Consider the following 19510-nt stretch of genomic DNA (forward strand, 5'->3'; position numbering starts at 1 on the left):
TATCATCAATGGTCATCTTTTGCAGAAATCAATTTTTATGTAGAAGATCAAGCGGGGAATATACAGGGTGAATGTACAGAATCTTTAACCTAGAGTAGGGGAATCAAGAGCCACAGGACATAGGCTTAAAGTGAAAGGGGAAAGATTTAATAGGAGCCTGAGAGGCAATGTTTTCACATAGAGTGGTGGGTATGTGGAATGATCTGCCAGGGGAGGTAGTTGAGGCAGGTAATATAACAATATTTAATAGACATTTGGATAGATACATGGATAGGAAAGGCTCAACAGGATATGGGCCAAACGCAGGAAGTTGGGACTAGTGCAGTATCAACATAAGATTGTCATTGATAATCCCACAGAGAATGAAGGATGACATACAGTGCCCTCCATAATGTTTGGGACAAAGACCCATCATTTATTTATTTGCCTCTGTATTCCACAATTTGAGATTTGTAATAGAAAAAAACACGTGGTTAAAGTGCACATTGTCAGATTTTATTAAAGGCCATTTTTAAACATTTTGGTTTCACCATGTAGAAATTACAGCTGTAAAAATGATCTTTGAGCACTATTCGGAAGCTCTGCGCAGTGGTCAAATTTACAGACAATTCCAAGTGGAAGACAGCTTAGGAACAATAGACAATGAGTATTTTAAATTATGTAGTGAAAGTAGAATTAAGGGAGAAATGTGACATTTTTAAGACTGACCAATTTTTAAGAGAAGTTCTACACTTGGTGATCTATTACATTTCAAATCGGAGCCTAAAGAAACCTCAACATAAAACATTTCAGAAACAGCAATGTACTGCATTGGGTTGAAGTGAATGAACTAAGATTAGATAAATAGTCTTTCTCAACTATGATTCCTCCGTGCCTCTTAGGGTATGGGAGACAGAGATTATGAAGTTCAACTCTGTGCAAATGTCATCATCTAACAGCACTCTTGAGAGCAGACAAATGTTTTTGTCACTTATATCACTAGTTGTGTTAAAACAGAAAGAAGGTGATCATTTAACTTACTTGTCAATTTAATTTGCCCAGACGCAGAGTTTTTATCTTGGGACCATCGCACCATGCACCTCTATCTCGCTGTGCTCTATCCACTGCAGATATTTATAGAACGCCTTTGTACGATCTACGCATCGATCAAAAGAGTAAGTGTTAATGCTTGGCTCTTCATCCTTATTGCAAAGCTTGGCTCTTCATACTTATTGCAAAGCAATGTACACCGATCAGCCAAAACATTATGACCACTGACAGGCCAAATTAATAACATTGATTATCTTGTTACAATGGCACCTGTCAAGGGGTGGGATATATTAGGCAGCAAGTGAACAGTCAGTTCTTGAAGTTGATGTGTTGGATGCAGGAGAAATGGGCAGGCGTAAAGACCTGAGCGAATTTGACAAGGGCCAAATTGTTATGGCCAGATGACTGGGTCAGAGCATCTCTGAAACGGCAAGGCTTGTGGGGTGCTCCCGGTCAACTGTGGTGAGTACCTACTGACAGTGGTCCGAGGAGGGACAAACCACAAACCGGCAACAGGGTGTTGGGCGCCCAAGGCTCATCGATGCACGTGGGCAACGAAGGCTATCCCGTCTGATCCAAACCGACAGGTTTACTGTGGCAAAAGTCACAGAAAATTTTAATGGTGGTCACGGGAGGAATGTGTCACAATGCACAGTGCATCGCACCCTGCTGCGTATGGGGCTGCACACGGAGGACCAACAGCATATTAGGCAGATGGTCATAATGTTTTGGCTCATCAGGTCATAATGCTTTGGCTGATTGGTGTATGTGGTGCCATTAACAGCGTGTGAAGTAATAGATGCCAGGATTACCTGATTCCCTTATCGGCATTTATATGAGGGCAAATAGCAGATATAACGGATGGCAAAATGCAGTGATGAATAAATATGGACTTCGTAAAGTCTACCATAAATTCCCTGAATGGTGCTAAGCTAGATGTAGTGATTTCAAGCTACAAGCTTACGAGATGAGATCGGCAAAATGCAACGTATTTAAATTGAAGAGAAGAGTCGTTTTATTCAATCGATCTGTGGTGGTATTTATGCTTCTTCCTACTACTTCACTTACCCGCAGGATGAATTTTTATTTTGTTCCCTCCTTGCATGCTTATTTAGTTCCTCCTTTTGTGTTGCTTATCTGAACTTCTCCCTGTAGGATCCCCATTCGGAAGAAGTTCCCTGCACGATTTATTACTATGTAACTGGGTTCTGTTCTCCGCTCAAGGAGAAATATCTTCCCTTTCTCTCCCCTTTTATCATTTTCAACACTGCCTATCACATCAATGAGTTTTTGTCTGATGTGGAAGGCAATAATTGTGGGTGATATAAAAATGCCCAAAAGTTACATCAAGTAATCAGGCCTATGTAGTCTATGTTGTGTGATAAGCTGTTTACGAGTGTAATGAATTATAGATTTCATTATGAGGAAGGGAATATAAAAACCAAGAGATAATAATGAATGAATCCCATTAAAGTTTAGTTATGTGAAGCCTCACAGCACACACTGCTACCTAGCTTTGTATCATCAGCAAACTTGAATATACTACAGATGATCTAAATTATTAATATAGATTGTGAGCAGCCAGGGTCCCATCATTGACCCCCACCGTACTCCATCCTGAAAATGACCCCTTGTCACCTTCTCCACAGCTACAAATTAACCATTCTACATTTCCTTGATCATCATCTGCGTTGATCTGTCGTTTTCACATGTTACCCCTCCATGCAGTCACGGTGGCGCAGCGGTAGAGTTGCTGCCTTACAGCGAATGCAGCGCCGGAGACCCGGGTTCGATCCCGACTACGGGTACTGTCTGTACGGAGTTTGTACGTTCTCCCCGTGACCTGCGTGGGTTTTCTCTGAGATCTGCGGTTTCCTCCCACACTCCAAAGACGTACAGGCTTGTAGGTTAATTGGCTTGGTAAATGTAAAAATTGTCCCTAGTGAGTGTCGGATAGTGTTAATATGCGGGGATTGCTGGTCAGTGCTGGTCATTCCCTCTCTCCAGAGATGCTACCTGTCCCGCTGTTACTCCAGCATTTTGTGTTCATCATTTTTTCCTGCTGCCTGTTCTCCAAGGATCAATCAATTCTCCATGCACACAAAGACATTAACTCTAATTTGGTTTCATAGTCTATTGTGTGGCACCTTACCCAAGGCCTTCTGAAAGCCAAAACACACCAGGCTTAACTGTATACCCCTGAATATTCTAGAGTTGCAACCTCAAAGTTGCAACAGAGTTGTCAAACATGATTTCATAAATCCATATTGATTTTGCCCAAAGATAGACACAAAGTGCTGGAGTATCTCAGCGGGTCAGGCTGCATCTCTGGAGAAAAAGGATGGGTGACATTTTGGGTCAGGACCCTTCTTCAAACTGGGGGATTCTTCCGCTTCTTTGTTTCTGCTTCTTGATTTTGCCCAAATCTATTAATATTTTCCAAGTGACCTGTTGCCATTTCCTTAATAATGGAATCCAGCATTTTCCAGACTATTCATGTCAATCTAACTGGTTTGTAGTTTCATGGTTTCTTTCTCCTTCCTTTCTTAAATAGTGGGATCACATTTGCTACTTTCAAATGTGTGGAGACTGTTTAAAGATCAATGAAATTTCAGAAGATAACAACCAATAGTTTCCCAATTGCCAAAACAATCACCTACGTGCCTCTAGGATGCAGGTCATTCCTCCTTGGTGACTTGTTAGCATTCTGTACCATTTTGCCTCTTCAATAGTAGTTCATTTCTTTGAGCTCCTTATTTGCTCTAGATCTTTTCCCCTCCAACTATTTCTGAGATCTTCTGTGTCTTCCATGAAGAATGCCACAAAATATTTATTGAAGACGATAGACGGCATTTCCAAATCCCATTATATGCTAAATCCGATTTAAATGTATGTTGACTGTGAAAATGGCAAATGTTTGGATTATTCATTTACATTGCCATGTGTCTGTAAACATTCAGTATTTGTAAGTAAAGCTCAAGTAACTCACCTATATTTGTTCCTGTGTTTCTAACTTGTTGATCTGTACTGGGTAAATCAATAGAACATTTACCAGTACAGCATAGGAACAGGCCCTTTGGCCCACAATGTCTGTGCTAATGTGCCACAATGATGCTAACTTGAACTAATCAAAATTTGGTTTTAAAAAAAAGGGGGCCTTTTCTGAAGTGTGACCTCATGGTACATAAATCATGGAAACATAGAAAATAGGTGCAGGATTAGGCCATTCGGCCCTTCGAACCAGCACCACCATTCAACATGATCATGGCTGATCATCCAAAATCAGTACCCCGTTTCTCCTTTCTCCCCGTCTCCCTTGATTCCGTTAGCCCCAAGAGTTATATCTAACTCTCCCTTGAAAACATCCAGTGAATTGGCCTTCACTGCCTTCCATGGCAGAGAATTCCACAGATTCACAACTCTCTGGGTGAATTTTTTTTTCCCCATCTCAGTCTTAAATGGCCTACCCCTTATTCTTAAACTGTGACCCCTAGTTCTGGACTCCCCCACCATCGGGAACATTTTTCCTGCTTCTAGCCAGTCCAATCCCTTAATATTTTTATGTTTCTATAAGATCCCCTCTCATCCTTCTAAATTCCAGTGAATACAAACAAGCCTAGTCGCTCCAGTCTTTCAACATATGACAGTCCCGCCATTCCGGGAATTAACCTACGCTGCACGCCCTCAATAGCAAGAATCTTCTGCACAAACCAGCATCTATCTGCAGTCAGTCCCTTCCCAAGGTAATGCGAGAATGCGTCAGTCCAGTTGATCCATTCTTTCATCATTTGTCATCCCGCCATCCCGGGAATTAACCTGGTGAACCGACACTGCACTCCCTCAATAGCAAGGACATCCTTCCTCAAATTAGGAGACCAAAACTGCACACAATACTCCAGGTTTGGTCTCACCAGGGCCCTGTACAATTGCAGTAGGACCTCCTTGCTCCAATACTCAAATCCTCTCACAATGAAGGCTAACATGCCATTTGCTTTCTTCACTGCCTACTGCACCTACATGCTTACTTTCAGTCCAAGGACGCCCAGAACTCATTGCACCTCCCCTTTTCCTAATCCGACACCATTCAGATAATAATCTGCCTTCTTGTTCTTGCCACCAAAGTGGATAACCTCCCATGTATCCACATTATACTGCATCTACCATGCATCTGCCCACTCACCCAATCTATCCAAGTCACCCTGCAACCTCGTAGCATCCTCCTCGCAGCTCACACTGCCATCCAGCTTTGTGTCATCTGCAAACTTGCAGATGTCACATTTAATTCCTTCGTCTAAATGGTTAATATATATTGTAAATAACTGGGGTCCCAGCACCGAGCCTTGCGGCACCCAACTAGTCAATCACTGCCTGCCATTCTGAAAAGCACCCATTAATTCCTACTCTTTGCTTCCTGTCTGCCAACCAGTTCTCTATCCATGTCAATACCCTACCCCCAATATCCTGTGCTCTAAATTTGCGCACTAATCTCTTGTGTGGGACCTTGTTCCTGAATCTTAACAGCACTAATTCCTGTATCTTAACAGCGCTAATTCCTGAATCTTAACAGCACTAATTGCAAACTATGATTTATGAATGTGATTTTGTTTTAAACAACTGGAGTTTAAATGCTCTTCGTGGTCTTAGACTCAATTTTATAAATGGCCTCTAAAAACTGACCAACCCAATTTTCAGTATCTCAAAAGAATTGTGTTGGATTGTTATCAAACAATCCACTGTTATGTAGTCTGCAAACCATCACAAAATAAACCACAAGGCTTTAATAATGAAAATGTTTAGGAATAAACTGGTGGGAATACTGTCTGTCGTTGCAAAAAAACACCCTTTCCTCTCTCGTTCTTCTGCACAGTCCAGGTATCAGTGTCTTATGTCGCATTGTCACACTTGCGTTTGAGGCAGCAGAAGTTATGAAGCTTCTTCTGCTTCTGCTGTCTCTGTTTGTTGTCGTTCGCCTGACTGAGGTCAGTTGACAGGGCTCACCATGGGGAGGTCGACAACGTGAGCCCCATTGTCACACTGTGTTAACACATCACCAAGTATTGGGGACATGATCATCTTTGCATGATAACTAATAAAACCCTGCACATGGCTTACATGTCTTAATCATTCTAAAAATCACGCGAAAAGTCTTCAGTGGGTGACGGTTAATTTCAGTCCTACCAAGCAAACCTGTATCAGTGTGGATAGTGTTAGGCTGTGATCCTGCAGCTTTTCTTTTAAAGCTCCTTGCCTGATCGTGTGAAAGAGAGTGCGATATGGAGATAATTCACTTGGTTCCTCAAAGCCATAAATGAATGCTCAGGACAGCTAGTAAATAGAATTGGGTTCAGATCTTCTCAAAGGAGTGGATAAGTCTTGCATCAATGAAAATTGGATTGTGGCTGATGGTAGTTGTGATCTTGACTTGAGTTTTTTTCCCCCAATGTTCAGTATACGGAGAGCTGTGGAAGACGGGAATGTTTGAGCGAATGACTATTCAGATAGATGAAGACGAACACAGTATTGAAATGCATTTGCCTTACACAGCGAAAACCATGGAAAGGTAAGACTGCCAACTGCTGAACATCATGATTGTGTGTGCATTTATTAGATATATTGATATATTGCATTGGCTTCAGTGTATTATATCAAGGAGCGGTCTATCTTGCTGGTTCAAGTAACTAATGGTGTCATAGAGCTGTACAACATGGAAACATGACCTCGGCTCGCCTTGTCCTTGTGACCCTTCTCCTGGACCAGCCATATTGAACCAACAACCAAGAAAGCACACCAACGCCTCTACTTCCTTAGAAGGCTTAGGAAGTTTGGCATGTCCCCTACAACTCTTACAAACTTCTACAGATGAACCATAGAAAGCATTCTATCAGGATGCATCACAGCTTGATTTGGGAACAGCTCTGTCCAAGACCGCAAGGAATTACAGCGAATTGTGGACGCAGCCCAGACCATCATACAAACCAACCTCCCTTCTATTAAGGGTCTCGACCCGAAACGTCACCCATTCCTTCTCTCCTGAGATGCTGCCTGACCTGCTGAGTTACTCCAGCATTTTGTGAATAAATCCCTTCTATTGACTCCATTTATACCTCCCGCTGCCTCGGCAAGGCCAGCAGCATAATCAAGGAAGAGTCGCACCCTGGCCACTCCCTGTTCTCCCCTCTCCTGTCAGGCAAAAGGTATAGAAGTATGAAAACGCACACCACCAGATTCAGGGACAGGTTCTTCCCAGCTGTTATCAGGCAACTGAACCATCCTACCACAAACAGAGAGCAGTGCTGAACTATTATCTACCTCTGTGATAATCCTCGGACTATCCTTGATTGGACTTTGCTGGCTTTACCTTGCGTTAAATGTTATTCCCTTGTCATGTATCTATACACTGTAAATGGATCGATTGTGATCATGTATTGTCTTTCTGCTGACTGGTTAGCATGCAACAAAAGCTTTTCACTGTACCCCGGTACTTGTGACAATAAACTGAACTGAAGTTGGTATAAATGGAAGATATGCATTCCCCTGGCAGCATGTTTCAGGCACTCATCACCCTCTGTGTTAGAAAACCTGCCCCGCGCATCTCCTTTAAACTTTGCCCCTTTCACCTTAAACGTTGCAGCCTCCAGCATTTTATATTTTCATCCAGGGTAGTAATAGGTTCTGACTGACTGTCCTATAAACCCAAATAGTTGTTCATGAAAAATCTCATCATTGCTCGAGCATTGGCTGCTATTATTATGCATGATAGTGGCATGTTGGGGGGCGGCACGGTGGCGCAGCGGTAGAGTTGCTGCCTTACAGCGAATGCAGCGCCGGAGACTCAGGTTCGATCCTGACTACGGGCGCCGTCTGTACGGAATTTGTACGTTCTCCCCGTGACCTGCGTGGGTTTTCTCCGAGATCTTCGGTTTCTTCCCACACTCCAAAGACGTACAGGTATGTAGGTTAATTGACTGGGTAAATGTAAAAATTGTCCCTAGTGTAGGATAGTGTTAATGTGCGAGGATCGCTGGGCGGCGCCGACTCGGTGGGCCGAAGGGCCTGTTTCCGCGCTGTATCTCTAAATCTAAAAAATCAAAAATTTAGTGCAAAGTGACTTTTGAGAGGATGACTAACATGCAAAGTACATTGTGTTAATTGTCTGCTTTTGCTCATTCACAGTCATTTCTCATACACTTTACTCGTGAACATTAATAGAAAGACATAATTTGAGCAGGGTTTATAATTTTAGAATTCATCACTCACCTTACCCTTTTAAGTATACCGATGAATAATGCCTTGTGTTAAACAACAACTAAAATCTTGACATATCAATTTATTAAGGATCGTGCAGGTGCATAACAGAAGCATATTTGCACAAAGTTTGAAACACCGTACAGTACTAAGGACTGTCAGTGTATGTCTGGTCAAAAAGGTAGGGTTTAGAGGTGGGTTTTAAAGAGGGAGAAGTTGAGCCATTTAGTGCGTGATTTGAGGAGCTTAAGGCATTGGAGGAGGACTAAATGCCAAGGATGAGTAGGAAGCCAGAGATGGAAGAGTATTCAGATTTCAGAGAATTACAAGGCCAGGGCAGAGGAGGTTACATAAAGAATCCAGAGAGAGTTTTGTAGACCAGGAAGTGAATGTTAAAAATGAGGTGTTGTTGGGAGTAGGTCAATAAATGCAGATGCCGTACATTGTATTGTTCAATTGCTTCAGGGTATTTGGCCTCTTTCAAATAATGAACTGAAAATTGAAGCTGCAAGAGGTTGCTGTTTTTCTGGGGAGTTTGGATTGACTCCAACCTCATTGCAAATGATGTTCAAGTCTACTTAAAATAAGATTTAGTGTTTCCAAGCAGGCCGATGTTTTATACTTGCTGAATGTAAACAGATTAGGCTTGGTCGCACTTGCAATAAAGCTCGGGCTATGCTGAAACAGCAGGGAGATGAGGCAATGGCCTTTAGTTGTGAAGTTTGGGACATTGGCTTCTTTAAGGTTATGATATCAGCATTTTGTATTCATTTGACCAGGAACACACAATAGTGTAAAGGTGCCTAATGTTTATTTTTTAATTTTTTTAATCTTCTCTTTTTTAAATTTAACAGATGTTATGCCATTACTCTCAGATCAGGCAAGACCTCCGCCGAATTATTTGCATTTAGTGGATCTGCACTTTAAAAAATTCATAAATTGATTCGGTGGAAGTATTTTAGTGCTAAAGTGTTGTTATGCTAGACCAATGCTGGTGTTGGAAATTGGAATTGTGGCTCCATGTATCAATCAACTTGATGATAAGGACATGGACATGGACAAAAGGGAGATGATTGATGACTGCAAAAGAAGTGGCTGATGAGGAAAGTCAAGGATAGTGTTAAAGGAAAGGAAGAGGCATATAAATATACCAGAAGAAGTGACAAACCAGAGGACCGGGAGAAGTTTAGAACTCAACAGAGGACAAGGGGGTTAATTAAGAGGGGGAAAAGAGAGCATGAAAGAAAGCTTGTGGGAAATATAAAAACTGACGGTAAATGTTTCTATTAGTGAAGACGAATGTAGGTCCCTTACAGTCAGAGACAGGTGAATTTATGATGGGAAACGGCAGAACAGTTAAACAAATACTTTGGTTCTGTCTTCACTAAGGAAGACACAAACAATCTCCCGGAAATACTAGGGGACCGAGGATCTAGTGGGAGGAACTGAAGGGAATCCACATTACTCAGAAAATGGTGATAGGTAAACGGTTGGGACTGAAGGCAGATAAATCCCCAGGGCCTGATGGTCTGCATCCCAGAGTACTCAAGGAGGTGGCCCCAGAAATCGTGGATGCATTGGTGGCCATTTTCCAATGTTCTCTCGACTCTGGATCAGTTCCTATGGACTGGAGGGTAGCCAATGTAACTCCACTTTTTAAGAAAGGAGGGAGAGAGAAAACAGGGAATAATAGACCAGTTAGCCTTACATCGGTAGTGGGGAAGATGCTTGAATCGATTATTAAAGATGTAATAGCAGCGCATTTGGAAAGCAGTGACAGGATCGGTCAAAGTCAGCATGGATTTATGATGGGGAAATTATGCTTGACTAATCTTTTGGAATTTTTTGAGGATGTAATAAGTAGAATGGATAAGGGAGAGCCAGTGGATGTGGTGTATCTGGACTTTCAAAAAGCCTTTGACAAGATCCCACACAAGAGATTAGTGTGCAAAATTAGAGCACATGGTATTGGGGGTAGGGTATTGACATGGATAGAGAACTGGCTGGCAGACAGGAAGCAAAGAGCAGGAATTAACGGGTGCCTTTCAGAATGGCAGGCAATGACTTGTGGGGTGCCACAAGGCTCGGTGCTGGGACCCCAGTTGTTTACAATATATATTAATGATTTAGACGAGGGAATTAAATGTAATATCTCCAAGTTTGCAGATGACACAAAGCTGGGTGGCAGTGTGAGCTGCGAGGAGGATGCTATGAGGTTGCAGGGTAACTCGGATAGTTGGGTGCGTGGGCAGAAGCATGGCAGGTGCAGTATAATGTGGATAATGTGGTGAGGTTATCCACTTCGGTGGCAAGAACAAGAAGGCAGATTATTATCTGAATGGTGTCAGATTAGGAGAAGGGGAGGTGCAATGAGACCTGGGTGTGTTTGTACATCAGTCACTGAAAGTAAGCATGCAGCTACAGCAGGCAGTGACGAATGTCAATGGCATGTTGGCCTTCATTGTGAGAGGATTGGTGTTTAGGAGCAAGTAGGTCCTACTGCAGTTGTACAGGGCCCTGGTGAGACCGCACCTGGAGTATTGTGTGCAATTTTGGTCTCCTAATTTGAGGAAGGACATTATTGCTATTGAGGGAGTGCAGCGTAGGTTCACCAGGTTAATTCCCGGGATGGCGGGACTGATGTATGAGGAAAGAATGGGTCGACTGGGCTTGTATTCGCTACAATTTAGAAGGACCTTATAGAAACATATAAAATTCTTAGAGGATTGGCCAGGGTAGATGCAGGAAACATGTTCCCGATGTTGGGGGAGTCCAGAACCAGGGGGTCACAGTTTAAGAATAAGGGGTAGGCCATTTAGGACTGAGATGACGAGAAATCTTTTTCACCCAGAGAGTTGTGAATCTGTGGAATTTTCTGCCACAGAAGGCAGTGGAGGCTAATTCACTGGTGTTTTCAAGAGAGTTAGATTTAGCTCTTTGGGTGGAGGGAATCAAGGGATATGGGGAGAAAGCTGGAACAGGTTACTGATTTTGAATGATCAGCCATGATCATATTGAATAGCGGTGCTGGCTCGAAGGGCCGAATGGCCTACTCCTGCACCTATTTTCTATGTTAAGAATAAATATACAGTACAGTGCGACAAAGAGATCCTTTGTCCTTCCAAACTAATTCCCTTTAGAAGAAGTAACCTGTCATGCCATTCAATTGTCACGAGGTTGTATTACACATCTGTAGCTGCTCAAAGCCCCTTTTTCAGTTCGGGTCTGTAGGGTATTGGTTGGTGACAGCCTCTCTATCAATAGCATTTTCCACAGAGCATTGGTCACCTACGAGACATAACATTATAGCAAGATAATAGAGTAGGGGGCAGCATGGTGACGCAGTGGGAGAGCTACTGCCTTACAGCGCCAGAGACATGGGTTTGATCCTGACTACGGGTGCTGTCTGTACGGAGCCTGTACATTCTCCCCAGGACCGCATGGATTTTCCCGGGTGCTCCGGATTCCTCCCACACTCCAAAGACATCCAGTTTTGTTGGATAATTGTCCCGGGTGTGTAGGATAGTGCTAGTGCACAGGGTGATCGCTGGTCGGCGCGGATTCGGTGGGCCGAAGAGCCTGTTTCCACGCTGTATCTCTAAAATTAAACTTGGGTAACAAAGTGTAACTTGAAACTGTCTCTCAATTGCTGTTTGACTCACATTTTTTTTTAAATGACCATTTTTTTCTGTGTTCTTAACCAGCCAAAAAGATGAGTTAACCATTGTTCCTGTTTTGGTTGGAGCATTGAGTGATTCCAAAGAACAGATGTACGGGGAGCTCTTTAGTAAATACCTTGCAGATCCTCTAAATCTCTTTGTGATTTCATCAGATTTCTGTCACTGGGGTATGTACCTGTTTCAATCTCATTGTGACTCTGCTGTTAGAAACATTCTGAGAGCAGAGCAACATGAATGTTTTGTTTGATCATTAATATAAACAGTCCTCTCTCCATTAACATCATCGGCTCTTCTAAATCTTTCTTATTTCAATACACTGGCATGCATCTTTAATACACTGGCATGCATATACTGGTGCATAGGTACAGTTGTACATCTCTCCCTTGCTTGCTCTCCCTCTCTCGCTCTCGCTCTTCCTCTCCCTCCCTCTCCCTCCCTCTCCCTCCCTCTCCCTCCCTCTCCCTCCCTCTCCCTCCCTCTCCCTCCCTCTCCCTCCCTCTCCCTCCCTCTCCCTCCCTCTCCCTCCCTCTCCCTCCCTCTCCCTCCCTCTCTCTCCCTCTCCCCGCCTTTCCCCCCTCCCTCCCCCCTCCTCTCTCCCTCCCCCCTCCCTTCTCTCTCCCTCTCTGTCCTCCCCCATCCCTCCCCCCCTCTCCCTCACCCCCATTTTTGAAATACCAGTACAATGTACATACACAGGAGTGCACCACACATCTGTATACATGAGTCCATGTATTACACACTCACACATCCTAGCACGACCATGAAGACACACTGACACTTACTGAATTGGCATTCATACTGGACCAGGCACCAACATTAGCCTGTCTGCCTAGATATTGCATACATGTGCATGCCAACACACCTGCGATTCATGTCCTTGTGGAAACATGACATACTTTTTAACCTACATTTATATTATGCTCCTATTTCAAAAGACAGAAACCTGATCCATTAAAAGGTAAATGCACAAAGGGAACTGTTTTGAACAAAATCTCTCCACACAATGAGATTGACTAAGTGAGCTGGGACTCAATTTTGATGTCCCACAGTTAACCTCTGTGATCTGATTCCCTCAAATGGTCATTGCAGTCCACTCCAAAAAAATATGAAGAATATATTTTTGTGTCTTTTGTATTTGGCTGGTCAGTTTTTTTAAATGTTTAATGACTTTGTATCATTTGCTTCAGATATCATAAGGAATGTTTGTCATCTGATTTGTCTCAAAAGCTGGGGATGGAACTCTCCATTCAAAGAAAAAAACACTTGCCAAAGTGTATGTGTGTCCCCTGCCCATTTTGTTTGCTTGTTCACCGGGTGTATTATAACGCTGCTGTTGTTTAATGCAAGGGCATGTTGCAGGCAGGGATGTTAGCTCTTCCTTTCACCAGCTGCCTAGCTTCAGAAGTATTTTATCATACCAGTGTCAGAGATAGAATACAGAACAGCTGCATAGAGATAGAAATTTGGGGGGTAAAAAGAGTTGAGTGGCAGAATGCGTTGGCTTATTAACTTTTGGGACTTGTGTTCAAACATACACTCTGAAATGAGTTGTCTGATTTCAGCCGAGTTCCTTGTGGGCAGAAATCAAAATACACCATTGTTCCGAGTCTAATACTAATTGCCATTCTCATTCAGATAAAGGATGGCTTGTGCGTAGGTAGTGCTGCACGTTTTGCAATAAGAGGGTACTTCTTCAGGTCGGGGGTCAGGGCACGGGGTGCTGTACTCAACATCAGGCTGAGCTTCAAGTCATGCAAGTTAAAAGGACAAAAGTAACTCAGCTGGTCAGGCAACATCTGCCTCTCAAAACCCCCCTCGCCTGTGGCCAACCAATACCTGCCACGCGTTGTCTTGCCTCCCCTCTCTTCCAGCCCGCCCCCCCCCCCCACAATCAGTCTGAAGAAGGGTCCTGACCCAAACCACCACCGATCCATATTCTCCAGAGACGCTGCCTGACCTGCTGATTAATTCCAGCACTTTGTGTCCTTTTGTGTAAACCAGCACCTGCAGTTCCTTGTTTTTACATTTTAGATCATGGAAGTTGTTATGTACATTTTATGTACGGATGTACTGAGAACCACAAGTACAAATGAATGCAAATTCCTGAAAGATCGAATATTAGCCATCTAATATCTCAAGGCCCATGTCGTTATACACGGAGCTCTGGACAATTTACAGCATGCCAGGAGACCATTTGGATTAGCATGTCACAGGGCAGTGATGTGATATTTCTAGCTAGGATGAAGCGTGCCTCACCACCTCTGCTTTTGATTTCTGACCTCTGTTATTTTTCAGGGCAACGTTTTCGATTCACACATTACGACGAGAGTCAAGGAGAGATCTACAGATCAATTCAGCACTTGGATAAAATGGTATGGGGAAACGATGGGTTGTTTTCCGAAGGTATTTATTCACACAATGCTGGAGTAACTCGGGAGAGAAGGAATGGGTGACGTTTCGGGTCAAGACCCTTCTTCAGACTGATGTCAGGGGGGGGGGGATAAAGGAAGGATATAGGTGGAGACAGGAAGATAGAGGGAGGTCTGGGTAGGGTGAGGGGAAGAGAGGGACAGAGGAACTATCTAAAGTTGGAGAAGTCGATGTTCATACCACTGGGCTGCAAGCTGCCCAGGCAAAATATGAGGTGCTGTTCCTCCAATTTCCGGTGGGCCTCACTATGGCACTGGAGGAGGCCAATGACAGAAAGGTCAGACTGGGAATGGGAGGGGGAGTTGAAGTGCTGGGCCACCAGGAGATCAGATTGGCCAACGCGGACCGAGCGCAGGTGTTGAGCGAAGCGATCGCCGAGCCTGCGTTTGGTTTCGTCGATGTAAATAAGTTGACATCTGGAGCAGCGGATGCAATAGATGAGGTTGGAGGAGGTGCAGGTGAACCTCTGTCTCACCTGGAAAGACTTTTCAGAAAGTAGACCCATTTCTAGCTCCCTCCCCCCACTCATTTACTTTTGTTCCGCATTCAATTGTATTTAATCAGCAACCAGTGTCGATTAACTATGCATCCACAGCATATCTGCATAGAATGTACATCATGAAAAGAAACATTTGGTGCATTTCTTGTACCAGTTTATTTTCAGATTGTGGGCATTACTGGAGAGGACATTATTCAATGCCCATCCCAAATTACCCGTGATAAAACTGTTGGTAAGCTAAACATCTACAGGTCAGGTGAAAGTGCTAATGAGTAGGGAGTTCTCAGATTTCATAAATTCTAGGAGCAGAATTGGGCCATTTGGCTCATCAGATTAAGACAGTCATGGCTGATCTATCTTTCCCTCTCAACCCCAACTTACTATCAAGTGCATTCATGGCTTTAGTTTTGTGAATATCTTCAGTAAATTAGTTGCTTCTCCAGACGACCTTTTTCAGTACATACCTTTCACCCTCTTTGCTGAAGGCGCAAAATTGACGAGGATGTTGCCGGGACTTGAGGGTCTGAGCTGTAGGGAGCGGTTGAGTAGGCAGGGACTCGATTCCTTGGAGCGCAGGAGGATGAGGGGTGATCTTATAGAGGTGTATAAAATCATGAGAGGCATAGATCAGGTAGATGCATAGTCTCTTGCCCAGCATAGGTGAATCGAGACTAGAGGACATAGGTTTAAGGTGAAGGGGAAAAGATTTAATAGGAATCTGGGGGGTAACTTTTTCACATGAAGGGTGGTGGGTGTATGGAACAAGCTGCCGGAGGAGGTAGTTGAGGCTGGCACTATCCCAACATTTAAGTAACAGTTAGACGGGTACATGGATAGGACAGGTTAAGAGGGATATGGGCCAAATACGGGCAGGTGGAACCAGTGTAGATGGGGCATGTTGGCCGGTGTGGGCAAGTTGGCCGAAGGGCCTGTTTCCACGCTGTATGACTATGACTCTATGGATATTTGTTTGAGCTTTGAGTTAATGGAAGCCTGAATCTATTACTATTGAGCTTTTTAGCATGTTTATAAATCGGATGGAGCAATGATTGTCAGCTGGAAATGGGAAATATGCGTGGTTTGTGTTATTGTGGGCCTGCATGGAGAGAACAAAAATTATTAGCCAGTACCCACAATGTGAGAGACAATGTGTTGAGAGACTTGTTGAACAGAACTGACTACTGAGAGAAGAGTATTTTTTTAATTTCAAAGGCGGCACGGTAGCGCAGCGGTAGAGTTGCTGCTTTACAGCGAATGCAGCGCCGGAGACTCAGGTTCGATCCTGACTACGGGTGCTGCACTGTAAGGAGTTTGTACGTTCTCCCCGTGACCTGCGTGGGTTTTCTCCGAGATCTTCGGTTTCCTCCCACACTCCAAAGACGTACAGGTATGTAGGTTAATTGGCTGGGTAAATGTTAAAAATTGTCCCTAGTGGGTGTAGGATAGTGTTAATGTACGGGGATCGCTGGGCGGCACGGACTTGGAGGGCCGAAAAGGCCTGTTTCTGGCTGTACATATATGATATGATATGATATGTAATGGAAGGAAGTTTGGTAATCCACCCAGGTACTTTGACATGGATAATTATGGAAAGAATTGAAACAATTAATTAACTAAAAAGTTTATTAGAACTTTGTTCTTTTCTCAAGTGTTGATGGCTTGAAGCAATTGTCTCGTTTAGTTTAGAGATACAGCATGGAAACAGGCCCTTCGGCCCACCAAGTCTGTGCCGACCAGTGATCGCCTGTTCTATCTAGTTCTATCCTACACGCCAGGGACAATTTACAGAAGCCAATTAACCTACAAACCTGCACGTCTTTGGAATGTGGGAGGAAACTGAAGCACCCAGAGAAAACCCACATGGTCACAGGGGAGAATATGCAAATTCTGTACAGACAGCACCCGTAGTTTGGATCGAACCCGGGTCTCTGTCGCTGTAAGGCAGCAACTCTACTCTTGCACCACTTGTTGGCTGAGCTATATATTGTTTAATCGTGCAAGTCCAGCAGTCCCTTATTTATCACGGATCGATAATTACATTAAAGTGTTATTAATATTACTGGTGTCGATATCAGACTACATTGTATTCAGCAACAGGAATATGTTTTATTAGGAGTTAAGTCACTCCGTGACTGATGACCAGAAGATGAAGTGAAACCCATTCTGGCTCATTTCCTGGTGGCACTGTAGAGTTGTGGCAGGTTGTACATCAAACATAGTTTGCAATTTTGTCTTCCCTGCCTGTAGTGATTCCTTGCAGTTTTAGTACTGACTAGACCAAGTGGACCCGTTGGGCCCAAACCTCTCCTGCATTGGTGCAGCACCCTCTCCTTCCCCCATCCCACCCTCCCAGAATGCAACAAGCAGAATGGGTTAAGATTCCTCCATCTCTGATTGCGGCTGATCCATGCATTTCTAGGTTTTGCCAGATTTCATGGTTTTTATACCTAGATGTTGTCTGTTCCCCTTTACACCATGAGCTATTGTAACCACGAGCCATTGTAAGATAGGAGCTGTCTTTCAAACACAGGAATAGATGTCTGAAGGCAGCAGGATACCTATAACATGGACAATTTTGCAGTGAACCATATAATGGATTACTTTTCAGTAAAACACAGTCACTTAATCTGTTTTATTTCAGGGTATGGATATTATAGAGCAACTAGATGCTGTATCATTTAACAACTATTTGAAGAAATACCACAACACTATCTGTGGCCGTCACCCGATTGGGGTTCTGCTCAATGTAAGTTAAAAGTATTCAAGCCCGTTGTTTTCCCCCCTTTCATACTATTGTCATGCAGGCTCCTCGTTTACTGTAGACCAGGGCTATCTAATCTAAAGTAGCAAGTGTCTACCACTCTCCAGTAATATGCGCTGGAGAAAGGAGATATATTCAGATTAAATTGTTTTGGACAAGGGAGAATCCTGGATAAAATAAGTCAAACACTTTCTTTCCTAATGGTTCAATGGTGCTTTATTTGTCACATCTGCAACTGCAGAGTGGAATTCTTTTTGAATACGTTACACATGCAGGTGCCACAAGGAACTGCAGATACTGGTTTACAAAGAAAGACACAAGGTGCTAGAGTAACTCAGCAGATCAAGCAGCATCTCTAGAGAGCATGGATAGGTTTCTTCAGAAGGTCCCGAACTGAAATGTAACCTATCCCATGTTCTCCAAAGATGTTGCCGGACCTGCTGTGCTACTCCAGCAGTTTGTGACCTACTTTCCCCATCTTTACTCAGAAGATCATTCAAAATGATTGCGAAATTTGATTGTTTTTGCCATACGCTGTTTAGAGATTCCCCATTATGGTTCAACAAAGACACTTCCTTGTACCAGAGACAATCAGATTCCAGTGCCGCAAAAAACAAACTCTTGAAAAATGATTTGCTGTATACATGAGAATCATTCCTCATGCTATCGTGTTCCCCTGTATCCGGAGAAGATATTCCCTAATTTGGACACAAAGTGCTGGAATAACTTAGTGGCTCAGGCAGTATCCCTAAAGAGTGTGGATAGGTGACGTTTCCGGTCCTGAACCGAAACGTCACCTATCCATGTTCTCCAGAGATGCTGCCAGACCCGCTGTGTTACTCCAGCACTTGGAGTTCTTTTGCGTAAACCAGCATCTGCAGTTCCTTGTTTCGACATTCCTTAATTTGCCGGGAGTTCAGCCTGATGGCCGATCATTATCAAGATTTTCAAGATTTGTACGCAAACAGCCAGATACCTGAAATATAAACTCTCCTACCTCTGACCTTAAGGGCTGTTCCGATTTCTTCTTTAGGCAGTGACGGAATTGAGGAAGAGTGGGATGAACATGGCTTTCTCGTTCCTGAACTACGCTCAATCAAGTCAATGCAAAAATTGGGACGATAGTTCCGTTAGCTATGCTGCGGGTACTCTGATGGTCCACTGAATCACTGCTACTCAGGAAAGCCACTGCATTCTCTGTCTCCTGATCCCAGCCTTCCTTCAAATACATACCTCCATCATTTGGAGCTATCGGATGTTGAACATTTGAACTTTTTCTTCTCTGAGGTGTAGTCCCTCATAGTTTTGATTGACATGTGCTTTATGGTTTTGTTTTCCTTTTTAGACTGGTGAGGTACAGGATGACGTAAACTAGCAATTAAATTGGCCAAAGCTGGCAGTATAAAACAATAGATGTGTACTTGCTTACAGATAGTTCGGCAGGATGTCAGTGAGAGTGTACCATTTATATCCAAGTCAGTTGCATTTATAATCTCATACCATAGTTACTCAATATAAGCTGCAGTGCAAACCGCTGCTGCCAACATTGTACAAGGTTATTTTTTTCTTTAGTTGCTAATAAAGGGCTACACACACCAACATGGTCTTATGATTTAGATTTCCTGCTATCTGATGTGTAATCTGAATTGTCACTAACTGTAGTGTTTTTTATTACCTATTTCAAAAAACAATTAAAGTTTTATTCTTGATTATTTTTCTTACTTTTGACACATACTTTTAACAGTTTCAGATTTTGCCTGAATATTTCTCCAAGCAGGAAGGGCCTAATTAATCCCTCCTGGTCTGTCTTAACCATTTTCTTTTCTGCAAGGTTAGCTCAGCAAACAAAACTGTTATTGTCCGGTG

General features: G+C 43.3%; 1 protein-coding gene across 2 annotated transcripts in view; it reads left to right on the forward strand.

Moving 5' to 3' along the window:
• memo1 (mediator of cell motility 1) overlaps positions 1–19356 on the forward strand; it is a 49004-nt gene extending 29648 nt beyond the window's left edge. The window contains exons 4-9 of one of the 2 annotated variants that reach the window (XM_078405921.1): positions 1042–1154; positions 6478–6589; positions 11979–12121; positions 14250–14326; positions 17525–17629; positions 18678–19356. In XM_078405921.1, coding sequence (XP_078262047.1) covers positions 1042–1154; positions 6478–6589; positions 11979–12121; positions 14250–14326; positions 17525–17629; positions 18678–18809 — 682 coding nt within the window. In that variant the 3' untranslated portion in view covers positions 18810–19356. The remainder of the gene's footprint in view (positions 1–1041; positions 1155–6477; positions 6590–11978; positions 12122–14249; positions 14327–17524; positions 17630–18677) is intronic. The other variant, XR_013547684.1, reaches the window with a different exon arrangement.
• The last annotated feature ends 154 nt before the right edge of the window (positions 19357–19510 follow it).

Source organism: Rhinoraja longicauda, chromosome 9 (assembly GCF_053455715.1).
Source record: "Rhinoraja longicauda isolate Sanriku21f chromosome 9, sRhiLon1.1, whole genome shotgun sequence".
Lineage (NCBI taxonomy): Eukaryota > Metazoa > Chordata > Chondrichthyes > Rajiformes > Arhynchobatidae > Rhinoraja > Rhinoraja longicauda.